Source organism: Polypterus senegalus, chromosome 7 (assembly GCF_016835505.1).
Source record: "Polypterus senegalus isolate Bchr_013 chromosome 7, ASM1683550v1, whole genome shotgun sequence".
NCBI lineage: Eukaryota > Metazoa > Chordata > Cladistia > Polypteriformes > Polypteridae > Polypterus > Polypterus senegalus.
This window is the reverse complement of record NC_053160.1, coordinates 153,686,370-153,703,034: the sequence shown is the minus strand read 5'-3', so window position 1 is coordinate 153,703,034 and position 16,665 is coordinate 153,686,370. Positions and strand designations below refer to the sequence as shown.

The 16,665-nt window shown below is 35.9% G+C and overlaps 1 protein-coding gene across 1 annotated transcript in view; it reads right to left on the bottom strand.

The window, feature by feature from the left end:
• fer (fer (fps/fes related) tyrosine kinase) overlaps positions 1 to 16,665 on the bottom strand; it is a 357,459-nt gene that overhangs the window by 232,339 nt on the left and 108,455 nt on the right. Inside the window, exon 9 of the mRNA XM_039759412.1 lies at positions 15,354 to 15,543. Within this exon, the coding sequence (XP_039615346.1) occupies positions 15,354 to 15,543 (190 nt within the window). The remainder of the gene's footprint in view (positions 1 to 15,353; positions 15,544 to 16,665) is intronic.

The window sequence follows — 16,665 nt, the reverse complement described above, 5'->3', positions numbered from 1 at the left end:
CTTTTCAAATGAAAAGTAATAACTGGTTTAGTAGCATTCACCTAGTAAATATAAATAATGTATAGTTTCATGGCCAAATATTTTCAATATAAAGGTAATTTGAGAATAAATCGGGGGAAGGCTGTGTTGTGATTCTCAAAAATTGAGTGAGCTGCATTGTCTGATTTTGTCTTGGTGTAATCGGTGTCTTGCAGCGTGCAGTCATTTGTAGGTGATTTATCAGTTATGGCTCCTGTTTAATGATATGAAAAGAATCAAGCAATGCACACCCAATTGTCACCAGTCAATGGGCAGCAGAAATGCGAGGTCTCATAAGTTCCTTAAAGTAGGCGGAGCAATCAAAAAGACAAATAACATTTTTTTTCTTTTTAGGCGAATGGAATTTGGACCTTCCAATGGTCCGTAGAGAAGAGCAATGTCTAGTACTCAATTCTGTGCAAGCCCTTATCATAAAACATCACTGATTTCAAGGTTTGACCTAATTTTCACCCGTGGGGGACAAGAACTGAATTGGACGCAATACCTACTGCTTTTCAATCAGCCCATCAGTCCTGCTGGCGGTCCTGGTAGTAGCACAGCGAGTTAAACTGTGCAGTGCATCTGCTTTTGAATTGCAGTGCAGGTGTTATCAGGGGACAGAGCTTGTTGACTGTGTTTCATTGCTTAGTGGTGTGCCGGAACCTGCTGCCTCATGGGGGTCTCTAACTCCCCCAAACCCATCAATAGTTGATTGTTTGTCATTTCCTTATGACACTTGAAAAGTTAAGTTACTTAGCTATCAAACCAAAAAACAGTCTCACCAAATTTAAACGAACACACGCTAACCATCATTTTTAAAATCAGCCTTTAGGTTGACTAACTAAATTAACTGACTGATTCTTATTATTCTGACTATTTAAAGGAGCACTATAAATATATGCATAGCACTGATGGAAAGGAAACTGTACAGTGAACGCAAATATATTAAAACAAGTAGTGCCTATAAAAAGAATTCAAACCCTTGGAAGTTTTCACATTTTATTGTTTTATATATTTTAATCACAGTGGGTGTAATGTGGCTTCTTCTGACACTGATGAACAGAGCATAGGGGAGACTCTAAACTCAACTGGAAGAAAAGTTCTGTTGTCTGATGAGACCAAAATTGAGTGTTTTGGCTATCAGACTAAAGACTGCAGTATACCTAATGCCAGTGGTAGCTTATTATTGTGCCAAACAGCTGTTTGGTAGCTAACCTGGGCAGGTTTGGGCCCCCCCTCCTTATGATCTGCACTCTAGGAGAATGCCTAACTCGCCTTCATTTTGGCACCAGCCCTGCATATACTGTATGTTGTATGCCAAACACTGTACGTTATCAAAAACACACCATCCCCACCATGAGCATGGTGGTAGCAACATCATGCAATGGGGATGCTTCGCTGCAGCAAAACTGGAAAGGCTAACAAGGGTGCAGAGTAAATATAAGGAAATCCTGGAGGAGTGCACAAGAAACCTGCACTCCACAAGAAGATTTGTCTTCCACCAAGACAACAACCTCAAGCATGAAGTGCAAGCTACAGAGGTATGCCTCTAAACAACAATGCTAAGGTCTCAAAGTAGCGGAGCCACAGCCCAGATCACAGTCCAATTGAGAATTTGCAGTAGGACTTGGAAAACAGCTGTTCGTTCATGATTCCAATGCAACTTGACAAAGCTTGAGCAGTTTGCAAAGATGAATGATGAATAACTGCAATGTCCAAATGTGCAAAACTGACAGTGACCTGCGCACACAGTTGTCATACCTGTCATGGTTGTCAAAGGTGCATCTATAAAATACTCACTTGATGGGGTCAATAATTATATAATCAATTATTTTGTGTTTTACATTTATAATTAATTTAGACCACCTTGAAGAGATGTTTTTACACTTTGACTTTAAAGAGTCTTTTTCTGTTGATCAGTGTCATAATGTCCATAATTTTCCCTTTGGTTAAAAATGAAAAACAATTTGAATTACACACAATGTAGCCAGTTGATGCTTCCTGAATATATACTTATCATTTTACTGTGACACCTATTACAAAGTAGAATCAACTATGATAAAAAAAACAATGTATGACACAAAAACACTGCCTGAGCAACATGAACAATGCATATTTAATTCATGTTATTCATGATTTGGTCTAACAAGCAGTAACACAGAAAAAGGGAAGTTCAGCAATTGAATAAATCTGCACTCAAATTTAACATAGACATTAGGAGGCATAAAATGATTACATTGACACTGCCTTGCAAGCATGGTATCTTATTATATAAGTGTGGGGTCATATGAAAATTTTCATACAATCAAAATAATAATGTGAGATAGCTATAATGCTCTAAAATGTATGGTAAAACATAATGATTTCCAATTGTAATAATTAAAAATTAAAGATAGTCGGGTGGGTACTGATGATATAGTTACACAGTTTTTTGTCTGATAGCTGTATGATAAATACTGAGCAGCACAGCTAAGCTAAAGTTTGAGAAGATAAAAGTAATAGTTATAAACATTGACTTTTAGTGGCAGGCATAACAACTAAACATGATGACAGATATAAACTAATCATCGTCTGAAATAAAGTGATGCCTAAGTATTACATAGAAAGTGCACTGAAAAGCAAAGCAAAATTTAGCATACCATAACATTATCAAACCTGCTAAATCCAGTTAAAGAGGTTTAATTTCCTAAAAAATGCAAAATGACACAGGGCAGAATGACATACCTGACTAACCTGAAGGACCCTTGATAGGTCAAGTGATAATTTTGCTCAATAAATAAACATGTACTGCAAGTCCAACAGAAAACCATAATTGGTAGTCTGATCACCAGAGAGCTGTTGGGGACAGACTCTCTTACTTGAGAAGAGTAAGACAGACAGGTGAACTGAGGAAAAAATAGAAATTGAGAGACTAACAAATGATTGGGCAATAGAGAATGGAGAAAATTGGACACAGAATAATACAAACAGTATAAAAAAAAACAGACCAGAAATGGGTGGTCCAATTGAAACTTTATCAGGAAGTTCTGACTGACCTGAGGGAATTTACTTCTGAAGTACAAAAAAAGTACATAACCAAAAACAATATACTGTAAATAAAATTATGATGGAAAATTCCTAAACATGTTTTCCGAAAGCAACTATAGAACAAAAAGATGCTAATCAACTGACTGGAATCAAAAGAAAAACATAATAGGCTTAACAGGAGAAAGAGATGTGAAATAATCACCTGTGAAGAATTGTGGGTTTTATATTACACTAGCAAAATACCCCCACTTCGCAGCGGAGAAGTAGTGTGTTTAAGAAATTATGTAAAAGAAAAGGAAGCATTTTAAAAATAACGTAACATGATTGTCAATGTAATTGTTTTGTCACTGTTATGAGTGTTGTTGTCATATATATATATATATATATATACACACACACACACACACACAGACACACAAACATATAAACATATATACATATAAACATATCTACATATACACCTATCTACACATATACATATCTATATACCTGTATATATATATATATATATATATACATATACACATCTACATATACAGTATATACATATATACACATATCAACATATATACACACATACATACATACATACATACATACAGATAAATATACATATATATATACACACATACACATACATACATATATATATATATATATATATATATATATATATACATACATACATACATTCACACATATAAAGTATATATACATATATATATATATATACTGTATATAGCAAAATCCCCACGCCTTCGCAGCGACGAAGAACTGCTTTTAAATTTTTATTAAGAAGAAAAGAAAACCTTTTTAAACTGAGGGAAAATATACCAATAACTATCTGTTAAGGATCTCTTTGTATACCACGTTGTCAGTTCAGCACTCCGGTTGTAATATGACCAAGCTGTGCACTGAGATTACTTTTGAGAATGCAACGTATAGTTTTGTCCAGGAGGAAAGCAATGTTGCCTCAAATCAATGGCAACCTTTTGTAGTGTCTGTCCCTGAGACTTATTAATTGTCATCGCGAAGCAGAGCCTTACTGGAAATTTGAGGCATTTCAATTGAAATGGGAGATCAGAGGGTATAACGGTGATGCCAGGAATACATTCAGAGTGTGGTGCTCTGCTGTTTTTTTGTGTAGCTGCCTTCACACAGCTTCTCCGCTGCTTTATAAATGAACGCCATATAAGGCCATTGTTTCTCCTTGCTTTGCGGTTCTGTACTGTTTTATTGCTCGTTTATTACGATTCTTATAGTTATTGTGTAGCTATTCGAGACTTACTTTACTGTTCAGGTACCCATTTCCTTTATTTAATCTGCGGCTTGTACGTTATTATTTGTTCGTTTATTACGAATATAGATATTTATTGATTCCCTTCTTTAGCTGACTGCCTGCTCATATAAGACGCTCCGTTGGTTTTTTGTGAAACAGCCTTTACACAGCTTCTCCACTGTTTTATAAACAAACGACATATAAAGCCATCACCTTGTCAATTGTGTAATGCGTTTTTTGAACAGGTTTGATGCATAGAAGTGATCACTCGTACTGCGTTCAGTCAGTTCACGTGAGTTGCTCTCGTGTGATGTTGCAATGTCCATGGCTTTATTTAATGTTAGCTAAGACCCGGCACTTAAAAGTTTCTGGCTGCACTCCGGTTGTAATATGACGAAGCTGCGAGCTCACTCTTGAGAATGCAACGTATAGTTGTCCAGGAGAAAAGCAATCTTGCCTGAAATCAATGGCATCGTTTTGTAGGGTCTGTCCCTGAGACTTATTACTTGTCATCGCGCAGCAGAGCCTTACTGGAAATTGGAGGCATCTGAATTGAAATGGGAGATCAGAGGTATAAAAGGGATGCGAGGAATACAATGAATGTGGAGAAACTCTAGAGACAGCGTGTGTATTAACTTGTGGATTTTTCTGTGAGTATTTGGTGGAAGCGTGACGAAGTTGCTTCCGCAAGACCGCGTTAGCTGTGGAGCTCAACTCGGAGCATATTCTTTTCCTACCTTGTCAATTGTGTAATGTGTTTTTTGAACAGGTTTGATGCATGGAAGTGATCACTCGTACTGCGTTCAGTCAGATCACGTGAGCTGCTCTCTTCTGTGATGTTGCGATGTCCACGGCTTTATTTAATGTTAGCTAAGACCTGGCACTTAAAAGTTTCTTGCTACAGAAATTTTAACTCCGTTACAAAGTGATCCAAAGTCTCGTTTATACCTTGTGTCTTCTCATTAAACTTGTATCTCGCGAATAAAGTATTCAGCGTTTTTCTTCAGCGCACTTTGGGAGCTCTTCCTTCTTTTCTATGTACAACTCTGCCACCCACGGTCATTGAGCTAACATCCATTATAGTATATGGAGAAAAATAGGTTCCAGTTATGACCAATACGCGTAGAATTTCGAAATGAAACCTGCTTAACTGTTGTAAGTAAGCTGTAAGGAATAAGCCTGCCAAATTTCAGCCTTCTACCTACATGGGAAGTTGGAGAATTAGTGATGAGTGAGTGAGTGAGTGAGTGAGTCACTGAGTGCTTTGCTTTTTATTAGTATAGATTACAGAGCATTTAACTTTGCATCGCCGTAATCAGTTTAACTACTAATATAACTGTCTAGATAGTGTCTAGTACCTGACAGTTCATTGTAAAAGTGCTCTGGAGATGGCGCAGCTGTGTGTCTTTCACTTCTGCTTTTTTGTAGAACTCTGTTTTTTGCTTTGTGTTTTGACCCTGCTATTGGAACCTGTATTAGGACTTGTCTGCTGTGGATTGGTTTGTGCTATGGTAATTTAATTTTGCCATTTGTGCTTCAAAGAAATTTTTGTTCTTCAGGGCAGTTTGTAGAAATAAACCTTTTTATTTTTATAAAGATTCTACTAGGCATTTTTGCATCTAGCTGGGATTTTTGATGCAATTACTTCATCTAGTGGACATTTTTGGAAGTGCTTTTGGAACTTTTTGGGATTCACTGGTGCTTTATACTCCAGGTAATGACAGCACTATAAACTGTATAGAAAAATGACAGATAGAGAGATACACAATATAATGTATAGTTTATGAAATATGATTAGATAGATAGATAGATAGATAGATAGATAGATAGATAGATAGATAGATAGATAGATAGAACTTTAATTGTACCCAAGCTAAAATTATTACCTAACAGAAGCTCAAGAAAAATTCAAATATTGATTAATGATGATAGATCTGCTGCCAACTAATAACAGGTTTGTAGGAGGAAGTATGATGTGGTCAAATCACCCCTATATTGCCTCAGATTTACATTTAAAGGCATTTAACATTTAAATAAAGAAGGGGCATAATCTAAAGAAAGCACAATAAAGTTTTCATACTATATAATTTGTTTCATTGATTGCTTTATTTTGCTTTCAAGTTCAAGTTCGACTTTGTCACAGGTGGCCTACAGGGTAAACTCTTATTGTATTGCTTAGATCTTAAAGCCATTTAATAATGGGAATAAACACTATTTTGCACAGACTTTTAAATTATTTTTTCTACAATTAGAGAACATCAAACACGTGAAATAAGCTAAAAGGTAGTGCGGTAAACAAGTACTTATTTGACCTTCATAATTTGAATCAATATCATTCTGGAGAAATTACGTGAATGGGATTGCAAAGCTGTTGGGCTATTCTTGTCAATTTTACACACAAAAAAACCCCAAAATTTTACTACATTTTCGACCATTTCCACTTAAGATTTCCCTGGGCTCCTGTTATAGAAAAGGCAGGTATAGACCAAGAAAATGTTTTATCTAAAAGAGAAAAACATGATCAGTGATGAATTGCATTTGTCAAAGTCAAACAAATTTTTTTAATGTTTTAATTATAGATGTGATAAAAAAACATATAGTATGTAATTTAGATATTCAGAAATGATTTCCATTAATGAAAGTACGTTAGAAGTGTACTTCTTTATGAGATAAAAATGTACACTCTGACTTGCAGTAATAGGAATTTGCCAAGAATATTTCTAGTGCATATACATAAAAATGAAAAGAATCCCAGAGAACATAGTCTCTGCATACCCTTTAAGACTATATTACTCCTCATTTTATTGTAACCAAGCTGCATCATTGGAGCTAAGCCAAATCTTTCTTCCTTCCTACCAAAAGGATACAAAACTTGCCTTATTAGATAAGAAGAAAGAGACACAGCTAAAAACAGTAGCTTTACTTGTTTAATAAATGTACTGTATATGCTTTGCTATTCTTCTTCTTCATCGATGTGCCTGATCAACCTCCTCCATATTGCTCAGTCCTGTATCTCTTCTCCAGTCAAACCTTCCTTCAGATCTTTTTTATTTTATCCATCCACCTCCACTCTGGCCTTCCTCACTTTCTCTTTTCCTCTATTTCCATTTTCATCTCTCTTTGCCCATATATTCATTGTCTCTCCTCATCACATATTCATCCCACTCCAGCTTGTTTTATTTTACTTTCTTAGATATCTCTCCCACTTTGATATACCTCTGATTTTCTCATTCCTCCTTATTAGAACCTTTTTTATCTCTACACATCCATTTCAATTAGATTAAAATTTATTGAGAATGATAAAAGAAAGATTGACAGACACAAAGCATAATGAAAGAAGGTTAAAAAGACTTTGCTGTCAACTAACATTGACTTTTTGTCAAGTTTTACATTTACATCTTTGAATGGAAAGCATGGTGGAAGAGTGGTTAGAGCTTAACGTCAGGATCTCATACTCCTGGGTTCAAAGGCAGGCCATTGTCTTTATGTAATTTGCACATTCTCTTCAGGTGCCTGTGCGCATGTTGCATTTTATCCTTAAGTTTTATTTGACAAACTGAGTAAAGAAAACACCTGACATCAACGATCTTTGTTTTTCATTGAAACAATTAAACTATTTAAGGTGTTGTACAGACATAAGTACATTGATAAGGAGAGTTGTACAGACCTAAGTACATTGATAAGGAGAAGAGCCACTGCCAAAGGTTTATGGAGTTTTTATTATGAGCTGCTGTGCCTTGGCTTATTTTCTCGTGTCTGTGTAACAGTGCCTTATGTTTTGTACTTTTCCTGCTGCAAACAAATTTCTTGGTGAGATAATAAAATCTACCTAACCTAATGTAATGTTAACAACTGAAACAAGAAAAATCAAGTACTGAGTACAAATGAAAATCGGCAGCAAAACATTTTTAGATCAGTTGAGAAAATTCAATGTGTCAACATCATTAAGTGATTAAACACACTAAAGTCAATAAAAGTTCATTTCATTTTTCTCCAACTTCCTAGGTGATACAGAAAATACAAAATAGTATTTATGTCCAGATAGATGCCATCTATCATAATTACCAAAGAATTTTTAAAAAGTCTAGTGTTATTGAAACCTATTTTCTACACTCTCTTTATTTCTATATAATGTATTCACATTAACTTCCTCTGGTTAAAACATTAACAGACTATAACCACCATAGCTGCTACTGTTGAAATTATGACACCCCTCAGCTTCCATGACCATGCAAACTTAATCTGACTCCACTACAATTCTTACTTAATGCATTTTCAGAATATTCATTAAGCCCCTGTGGTAAGATTTATTAAAGCCAGTCGTCTGGATGCCAGGAAACATCTTTGTACTCTTTTAAGCAAATAGTCAGAGATTGTTTCTTGAAGCCTGTAATGTGCAGGACTCTTTTGTGCTTGCATATTTTCTAATCAAAAAGTGAAGTGCTTCTCTATGACAGATGAAAACATGACAGCATCTTTTTAAAGCTATTTGGGAACCTTTATGAATCAGACTGTCAACCAAAGCTGACTTATTTTTCTGTTCAAATACAAAATACTGCAGCTTTACACTTCTGCCTGTCTTTACTCAAGTCAATCCAACCATTCATATACTTTCTGAAGAGTGTCCTACTCTTGTCTTAATTCTTTTTGGCCACCTTGTATCTGCTGGAAATAACTTTATTATATGGAACCATGAAATGTTTCTGTTTTATATATCCTTAAAATTCCATGAACTTCTTTAATAATTCGCTTTCACTGCAGGATGATACCTACAGTGCAGAAGGTATATAGGTTTTTATAGTGTTCAAAAGAGAACATTAAAGTGTTGCTTTTGCCTTATTATATATGAATGCAAAATCTATTTAAACATAACAGATTCTTCAAAAGACGATGCTAATCTACATTCAGATGTTTTCAGGCATAAGGGAATCATGAACTGGAACTATAATTGCTAAATCAGAGTTGGGCAATGGTCTAGCAATTTAAGGAATTGCTACTGATTCATAAAAGGTAAACTCTACAAGTGTCAGAAAATGTGAACCGTTAAAGTAGCAGCTGCAGCTCTTGTTTTACATTGAAAATTATTATTTTTTTAATTATTTTACTATATTTATTATTCTAAACAAAGGATTTTTATGACAAAGAGTGTTTGCCCAAAGTTTGTGTATTTAATTACAATTAATATAAACACTGTATTATTATAGTTAAATGATTCAGTACTGCAAATGATGCAAAACATTTAATACTAGGGAACCCAGTGTTAAAATAGAACTCATTTTAATAACATATTTCGTCCAGGAAGCAGAATAAAAGCAACTTTGGGAAAAAAAAGCGGGGAAGCAAACTTTATCAGAAATCACCACCAAAACAAACATATCTCAAGTTTGAACTAGAGACAGAAAACACAAATAAAATTATGCACACTTCAATGAACACAAAAAATTGAGTATCTAAATTATCAATCTAAGGGATTGCTCTGCTATACCAATATTCCTATTTAATAAAATGTTCACACAAGTCCATCTGTAGCAATTGATTATTTGTCAGATATCATTTGTGTTCTACAATAGGCTGATTAATCCTGGAACTAAAAAAAATGTTCATAGGATAACATAAAATTACTGCACAATGGCTGCAGAAATGAGCAGAGTATTTGTACTGATGGTGAAAAATTACTGACAAATATCAGTTCTACAGCAACTAATCCTTCTAATTTAATTTAGACTAAACCTACTAAAAATAGTAGACCACAGGCAGTGTGGTCCAGTGGCTAGAGCATTATACTATAAGCCTCCAAAATGTCAGCTCAAGCCACGTCTCTTAGTCACTGTGTGACCCTGATCGTCACTTTGCTTGCCTGTCTTCCAGTTCTAAACAATGAATGTAAACAATAATACAATGTATTTGTAGCAGTAAAACAACTTGGGCTGCTATAACACTATAAAAAGAAGCTATATTAAACAAACACTAGGCCTCATTGGCTGAAGAATTTCATTCCAACAAGTTTTCTAGTTAGAGGCATCTTGCTTCCTAGTTCTCAATTAACTATGCATATTTTCATAGTTTATATTTTTGCATGTCATTGGAATGCTTTATTTCATGATTATATTGTTCTGTATGCCTGTTGTATAATTACAGGTCAAACAGTTTTTTACAGTTAACAGACATAGGTACAGATTGTAAACCTTGTAGATAAGCCCTATAAGCATCAGTAAAGGCTGAAGAGACATAATTGCCATTACTAGATCTGCATATAAGGGCTGTTCATCGTGACTTTTAACTTAAAAAAATCGTTTTATTTAGCCATGACTAAGTTTTTCTCATGGCTTTTCACTTTGCAGTACCTTCTGCTTGCACTTGGCTTTATTGTTGTTTTGAACAAGTAATCTCTACAGATCTTAGAACACTATAATGGACTGATGGTTGTTGGCAGTAATGAGGCCCTGCATCAAATCTATGTTTTACGATGCTGTGATCATCAAAGCCTAAGCCGCGGTGTATTGCAGAGTGCATTTTAAGGGCAGTGAACCTTGTACAGTTGGAATTTGGAGCTAGAATATTATACTAATGTTGCAACACATTTTTTATTGCTGGCAGTTAAATGAACACTACTGTTGTCTTTCACTTCCACTGTCTCCTGGACTTTGCTCCCTCCTTTTCCACCTATGTACTGTATGTAACCTTTTTTTTAACATTTCAGGTCACACACCTGATGAAGTCTCCAACCTTCTTTTTTGTCAGGATGGGACTAACTTTTGCTGTTTTTATTATTTAGATGCGTTTCTGGAACTCAGTATAATCTCTCTCAAGTTCAACAGCTACATACCAGTGAAAAGGAGCACATACTCCTCATACGATTAAGAATACTGAATTTACAGCCACTTTTTCACTTCTTCAGTAACCACTTCTTTATTTTACACTCAGCAATTTATGAAGACTAATAATATTAACAGTGCTTTTATCAATGGTATTGTCTCTTTATGGATGTTTTAGCAGCCTGGAATGTTCAATGCTGACTATGTCTCCATCTTAAGAACACCAAAACAGCCCATTGATTAAAAATCACATTACCATAGTTTCTCATTTGTCACATTTAAATGCACCTCAATAACCTGGTTATTCACATTAACCTGGTTTCTAAAATGTAAATCCTTATTTCAGTTAGAGAAACTAGGCTATTGGCCTCTGAGAATCCTGGTTAACAGGTAAATTTCTCCACGAATAACCAGAGTATGTGGCCATGTAAAACCCTTAACTGGGTTACTGTTAAGGATTTTGTAGTCTGTGAGTGTCTGTTGCGCTCTATCAGCCTTCTTTTGTATGTTCTTTGCACACCTTCTCAAAAGCTGGCTGAAATAATCTGTCTCAACATTTTAGAAACCAATAACATGTTGATGAGCTGAATGTAAAGTGCTAAACTCAGCAACACAATCTTGAGAAAAGTTTGGTAACACGCTAAAACTAATATATGTTACATAGACCTGTTACTTTATAAAGTAACAATTAACCTAATGCAATTCATATCTTATCATACCTATATGTAAAAATACCTGCATTCATTTTCATTTTTCATTCAAGGCAAGAAGCACACGTATGGGATCCTTTGCAGGGCTCACTTCATAACCAAGCAGAAACGAGTGTGCTGCATGCAATCCAGTAAGAGAAACCTACTAATAGTCAATTTGACTAAACATAACGCTTTAACAAAAGAGAACTCCAGGAGATTACTTGCCCAAGTAAAGGCAAATTTTTTTTAAAATAGGTTTTTCTGCAGACATTTTCTATTAATTTTTGACTTAAGTGTAAAGTTAGCATACTCATACTCACAAGTGTATATGCCACATGGTTTTTGTGTTCACTTATTTGTTTGTGCTGTTATTGCATGTCCTTTTATTTTTTTATTTTAAATTGTATTACATTTGTAATAGTACAGTCATATGAAAAAGTTTGGGTTTTAATTCTTTGGATTTTTGTTTATCATTGGCTGAGCTTTCAAAGTAGCAACTTCTTTTTAATATATGACATGCCTTATGGAAACAGTAGTATTTCAGCAATGACATTAAGTTTATTGGATTAACAGAAAATATGCAATATGCATCATAAAAAAATTAGACAGGTGCATAAATTTGGGCACCCGAACACAGATATTACATCAATACTTAGTTGAGCCTCCTTTTGCAAATAAACAGCCTCTAGACGCATCCTATAGCATTTGACGAGTGTCTGGATTCTTGATGGAGGTATTTTTGACAATTCTTCCATACAAAATCTCTCCAGTTCAGTTAAATTTGATGGCTGCCAAGCATGGACAGCCTGCTTCAAATCAACCCATAGATTTTCGACGATATTCAAGTCAGGGGACTGTGACGGCCATTCCAGAACATTGTACTTCTCCCTCTGCATGAATGCCTTTGTAGACTTTGAACTGTGTTTTGGGTCATTGTCTTGTTGGAATACCCAACCACTGCGTAACTTCAACTTTGTGACTAATGCTTGAACATTATCCTGAAGAATTTGTTGATATTGGGTTGAATTCATCCGACCCTCGACTTTAACAAGGGCCCCAGTCCGTGAACTAGCCACACAGCCCCACAGCATGATGGAACCTCCACCAAATTTGTGCAGTAGGTAGCAGGTGTTTTTCTTGGAATGCGGTGTTCTTTTTCCGCCATGCAAAGCACTTTTTGTTATAACCAAATAACTCATTTTTTGTCTCATTAGTCCAAAGCACTTTGTTCCAAAATTAATCTAGCTTGTCTAAATGAGCACTTGCATACAACAAGCGACTCTGTTTGTGGCTATTTAGTGGAACATGATATATTACAAAATAACTGAAAATGTAGCCTTCTCAATCAAAAATGCTGCAGCTCTGAATTTTTCACTACAATGGTAATGCTGCCACTCATAGGATTTATCACAAAACTGTGGCAACTGGTTATTTGCTTTTTACACATGTGTGAAGAATTAAATGTAATTCTCAATGCATACAGGTATTTAGCACAACAAGTGCAATGGAAAGCAACTCTTTCATGGTTGCTTTGTCAGAAAATTTTTTTCTTCCTGTGATGGTGCATGTCGGGTCCATACTACCTGGTCTTTTAGGGATGCCTCTTGAACCTGCTACCGCCAAAACGTACCCCAGGGAGGGGTAGCATAAAGGTGCCAGGTGCTTTTATTAAAAAAACAATCCAATTAAACAGTGTCAAAAGTGCAGTGTACTCTTCCATAAAAAAATAATCCATAAAAACAGTGCAATTAAAATCCAGAACTGAAAACAAGAATAAAACCATCACAGTCATTGGGTGCTTGTTCCATCTGACAAGCCCAGCACAACTCCCACTTCGTCTCCCCAGCTCACCCATTGCTCACTCAGCTGGTGTAGACGCTAGCAGCCGCAGTCCTCTTCAACCTAAATCCCGTCTTGGCTGCTTCGAGCGTCACTGGCTAGACTACTTGGGGTCAATTGTCCTCTTGTCTTCTCTCTCACTAGCACCAGCATTCCTCAGATCCCTAGAGAGGACTCCACCATGACTGCATTCACCCCACAACATTACATCAGTGGGGACAACTCTCACTAGAGCACTGATCCTTCACGGGGACATCCACCGTGCTGCCTTTCACACACCCTGGCTAGCTTGTCCTGCCTCTCCTACCGATGCTGTTCTTACAGCTCTTGTCTTTCTTCTGTTCCTGTGCAGTCTCCTTTTATACTAATGCTCCTAACAGTGGCGCTGTGGCGAATGTGCTATGCCCTTCAAGGAATTAATGAGACACTTGTCTGAAGAGCTCACTCACACATGCCTTCACAATCAGGCAGGCACCCCCCAAATGTCCTTGGAGCAAAGCACCCTCACATCTGATTATAGCCTGCACTCTTGTGGGGTGCTGTTATTAATTTAAAATTAGCACAGCACCCCAGAACACTTATTATACTTCCAAGAGGGTGACCAATCAGAGAATGAGCCATTGTAATGGGCACAAACCAATCAGGGAATAAGCACAAACCAGTTAGAGCATGATTAGATCATCCACTCATCATCCAACCCACTATATCCTAATTACAACATCACGGGGGTCTGGGAGCAAATCCCAGCCAACACAGGGCGCAAGGAAGGAACCAAACCCCGGGCAGGGTGCCAGCCCACCGCAGGGCATACACACACACACGCACACAGAAACCACAGCACCCAGAGCAAACCAACGCATGCACGGGGAGAACATGCAAACTCCACACAGGGAGGACCCAGGAAGCAAACCCAGATCTCCTTACTGTGAGGCAGCAGCGCTAACATTGTGCCACCATGCTGCCCTGTTAGATTATCGTTTTTGAAAAACCATGTTTACACCCGTCCATATTTAAACGCTGACACATTATTTTCAAAAACAATAGGGTAGTGTGGGCAAAAGGTGAAAATGTAGGAAAATGTATAAGTTTTTAAATGAAAAATGTGTTAGTGTAGATGGAGTCTTAGGACTACAAAAGACACCTATGCTATTGTTTACTCAAGGAAGTGGAAAGATATTTTTGCCACTTGTGCTCACTTTAAACCCCAGATAGTCACACAATATGAAATACAGCATAATGCAAAGGGTGAATGCAAAGTAGAGAACATAAAAATGTGTGTAAATGCATGGATAACACAACCAATTTAAACATCTTATTGCTACACAACATTTCTCCAAGCACAAATTATAAATATAAATGCATAACTAAGATTTACCCTTTAAACTAATTCAGAATTTGATGCCTGAGTACATAAATGGGGAAAACAAAAATTGGCCTAATGGATAATTTAGTTTAAATGTATAAATGAAACTGTAATTAGGAGACTGGATTCAAAGTAAAGCTGTGGCAATTGAAGGACCTGAGTAGGCTAGCAATTGCTTTTAAATCTAAATAAGTGCTACACATAAGTAGTGAGAGTACTAAAATAACAATAGGAAGAAGTTTAGTTGTAAGAGGAGAACTGCAAAATGGATATAAAGGTATACATGAAATTGACTTTATAAATGCCATTCCCGCACATACCATTGAGGTGACAGATCTTGCATCTTCTTCATAGTTAACTACAGGAGGTGGCTCTTTGCCATCATTTTCTTGCATCTTCTGATCCAACAGGTCTTTTTGAGCAGCTAATTTAGCCTCAGTGCATTTTAGAAGTTGGATTGTCTGTTTCAGTTCTTCCAGTGCTTGTTTTTGGTTAAGCAGCAAAACAATGCTGTAGAATAAAAAATACCCAAATAATTATAATATCAATGAGTTACTATTAAAATGAACACATACTATACTGGCAATTACAGTCAGAATACAGTACAGCTGAAAAAGCCAGTGATGATTTTTTGCCATTCTTTAACTTATGTTTAAAATTGACAGAAGATTTAAAAGCAAGGCCAGGATACATACATACATATACACATTTGATGCTGGCATCTAGGAGACAACACTGGAATACAAAATACAGTAGAACACTTAAAGCTTAATAAACAAGTAAAAGATTCCTCATCCACCTTTGCAAAAAGAACAACATAAATGTCTTGAAAGTTGTTTATTTCTTATCACATGAAGTATAATTTATTTTAGTCAATTTGTTCTCAAAGGTGCAGAAATCTAAAGACAGTACTCCCTCCTTCAGGGGTAGACTTAGACATGGTGTTCCTCAGGGTCTGGAGCTGGAACCAGTCCTCTTTTCTCTATGTACTCTCCGTACAATATTAACCTGCTTTCTTATGCTGATGACATGCAGATGTAATTAACATTTACAGTAAATAATGTGTATTTTGATTATTAATAAACTGCTTATTGTTGTAAAACAGTAGATGAGTGGGAAATATTAATGTTTAAATTCAAGAAAAAAAGTTATTTTGGTGGGTGTGAATATAAGGCAATATTGAAAACTCTTAGTTCAAAAGGCTTGAATTTTTTGCTTTGTAGAATCCATCCTAAATTTAGTTAGTTTATGTCTTTGAGCCAAATGTAACTTATAGTAACCATATGTCTAACAGCCAGTTTACAAATACTACAGAATGATGACCTTTTATTTTAAATACAAAAGTTCATTCATTTATTTGTTGAAACCAGAAATTGCCACTTACTGCTCTATAGTTAATTAGTTAAATACATGGTAGTATGGACTGTAACAAGAGCACCATCTTCAACATAACTAACTTTAGAGGAAGACATATAAGTTTCCAAAAGATTACTTAATTTTACTTTTCATTATTGAAAGATAAACAAAGTTACATTTACTGTATATTCATCTTAAAGAAAACATACTTTTGTCTTGTCTTGTCTCAATGTTTTGATGTCTGTGCATAGGGTCTGTTGGGTTACCACTGACATT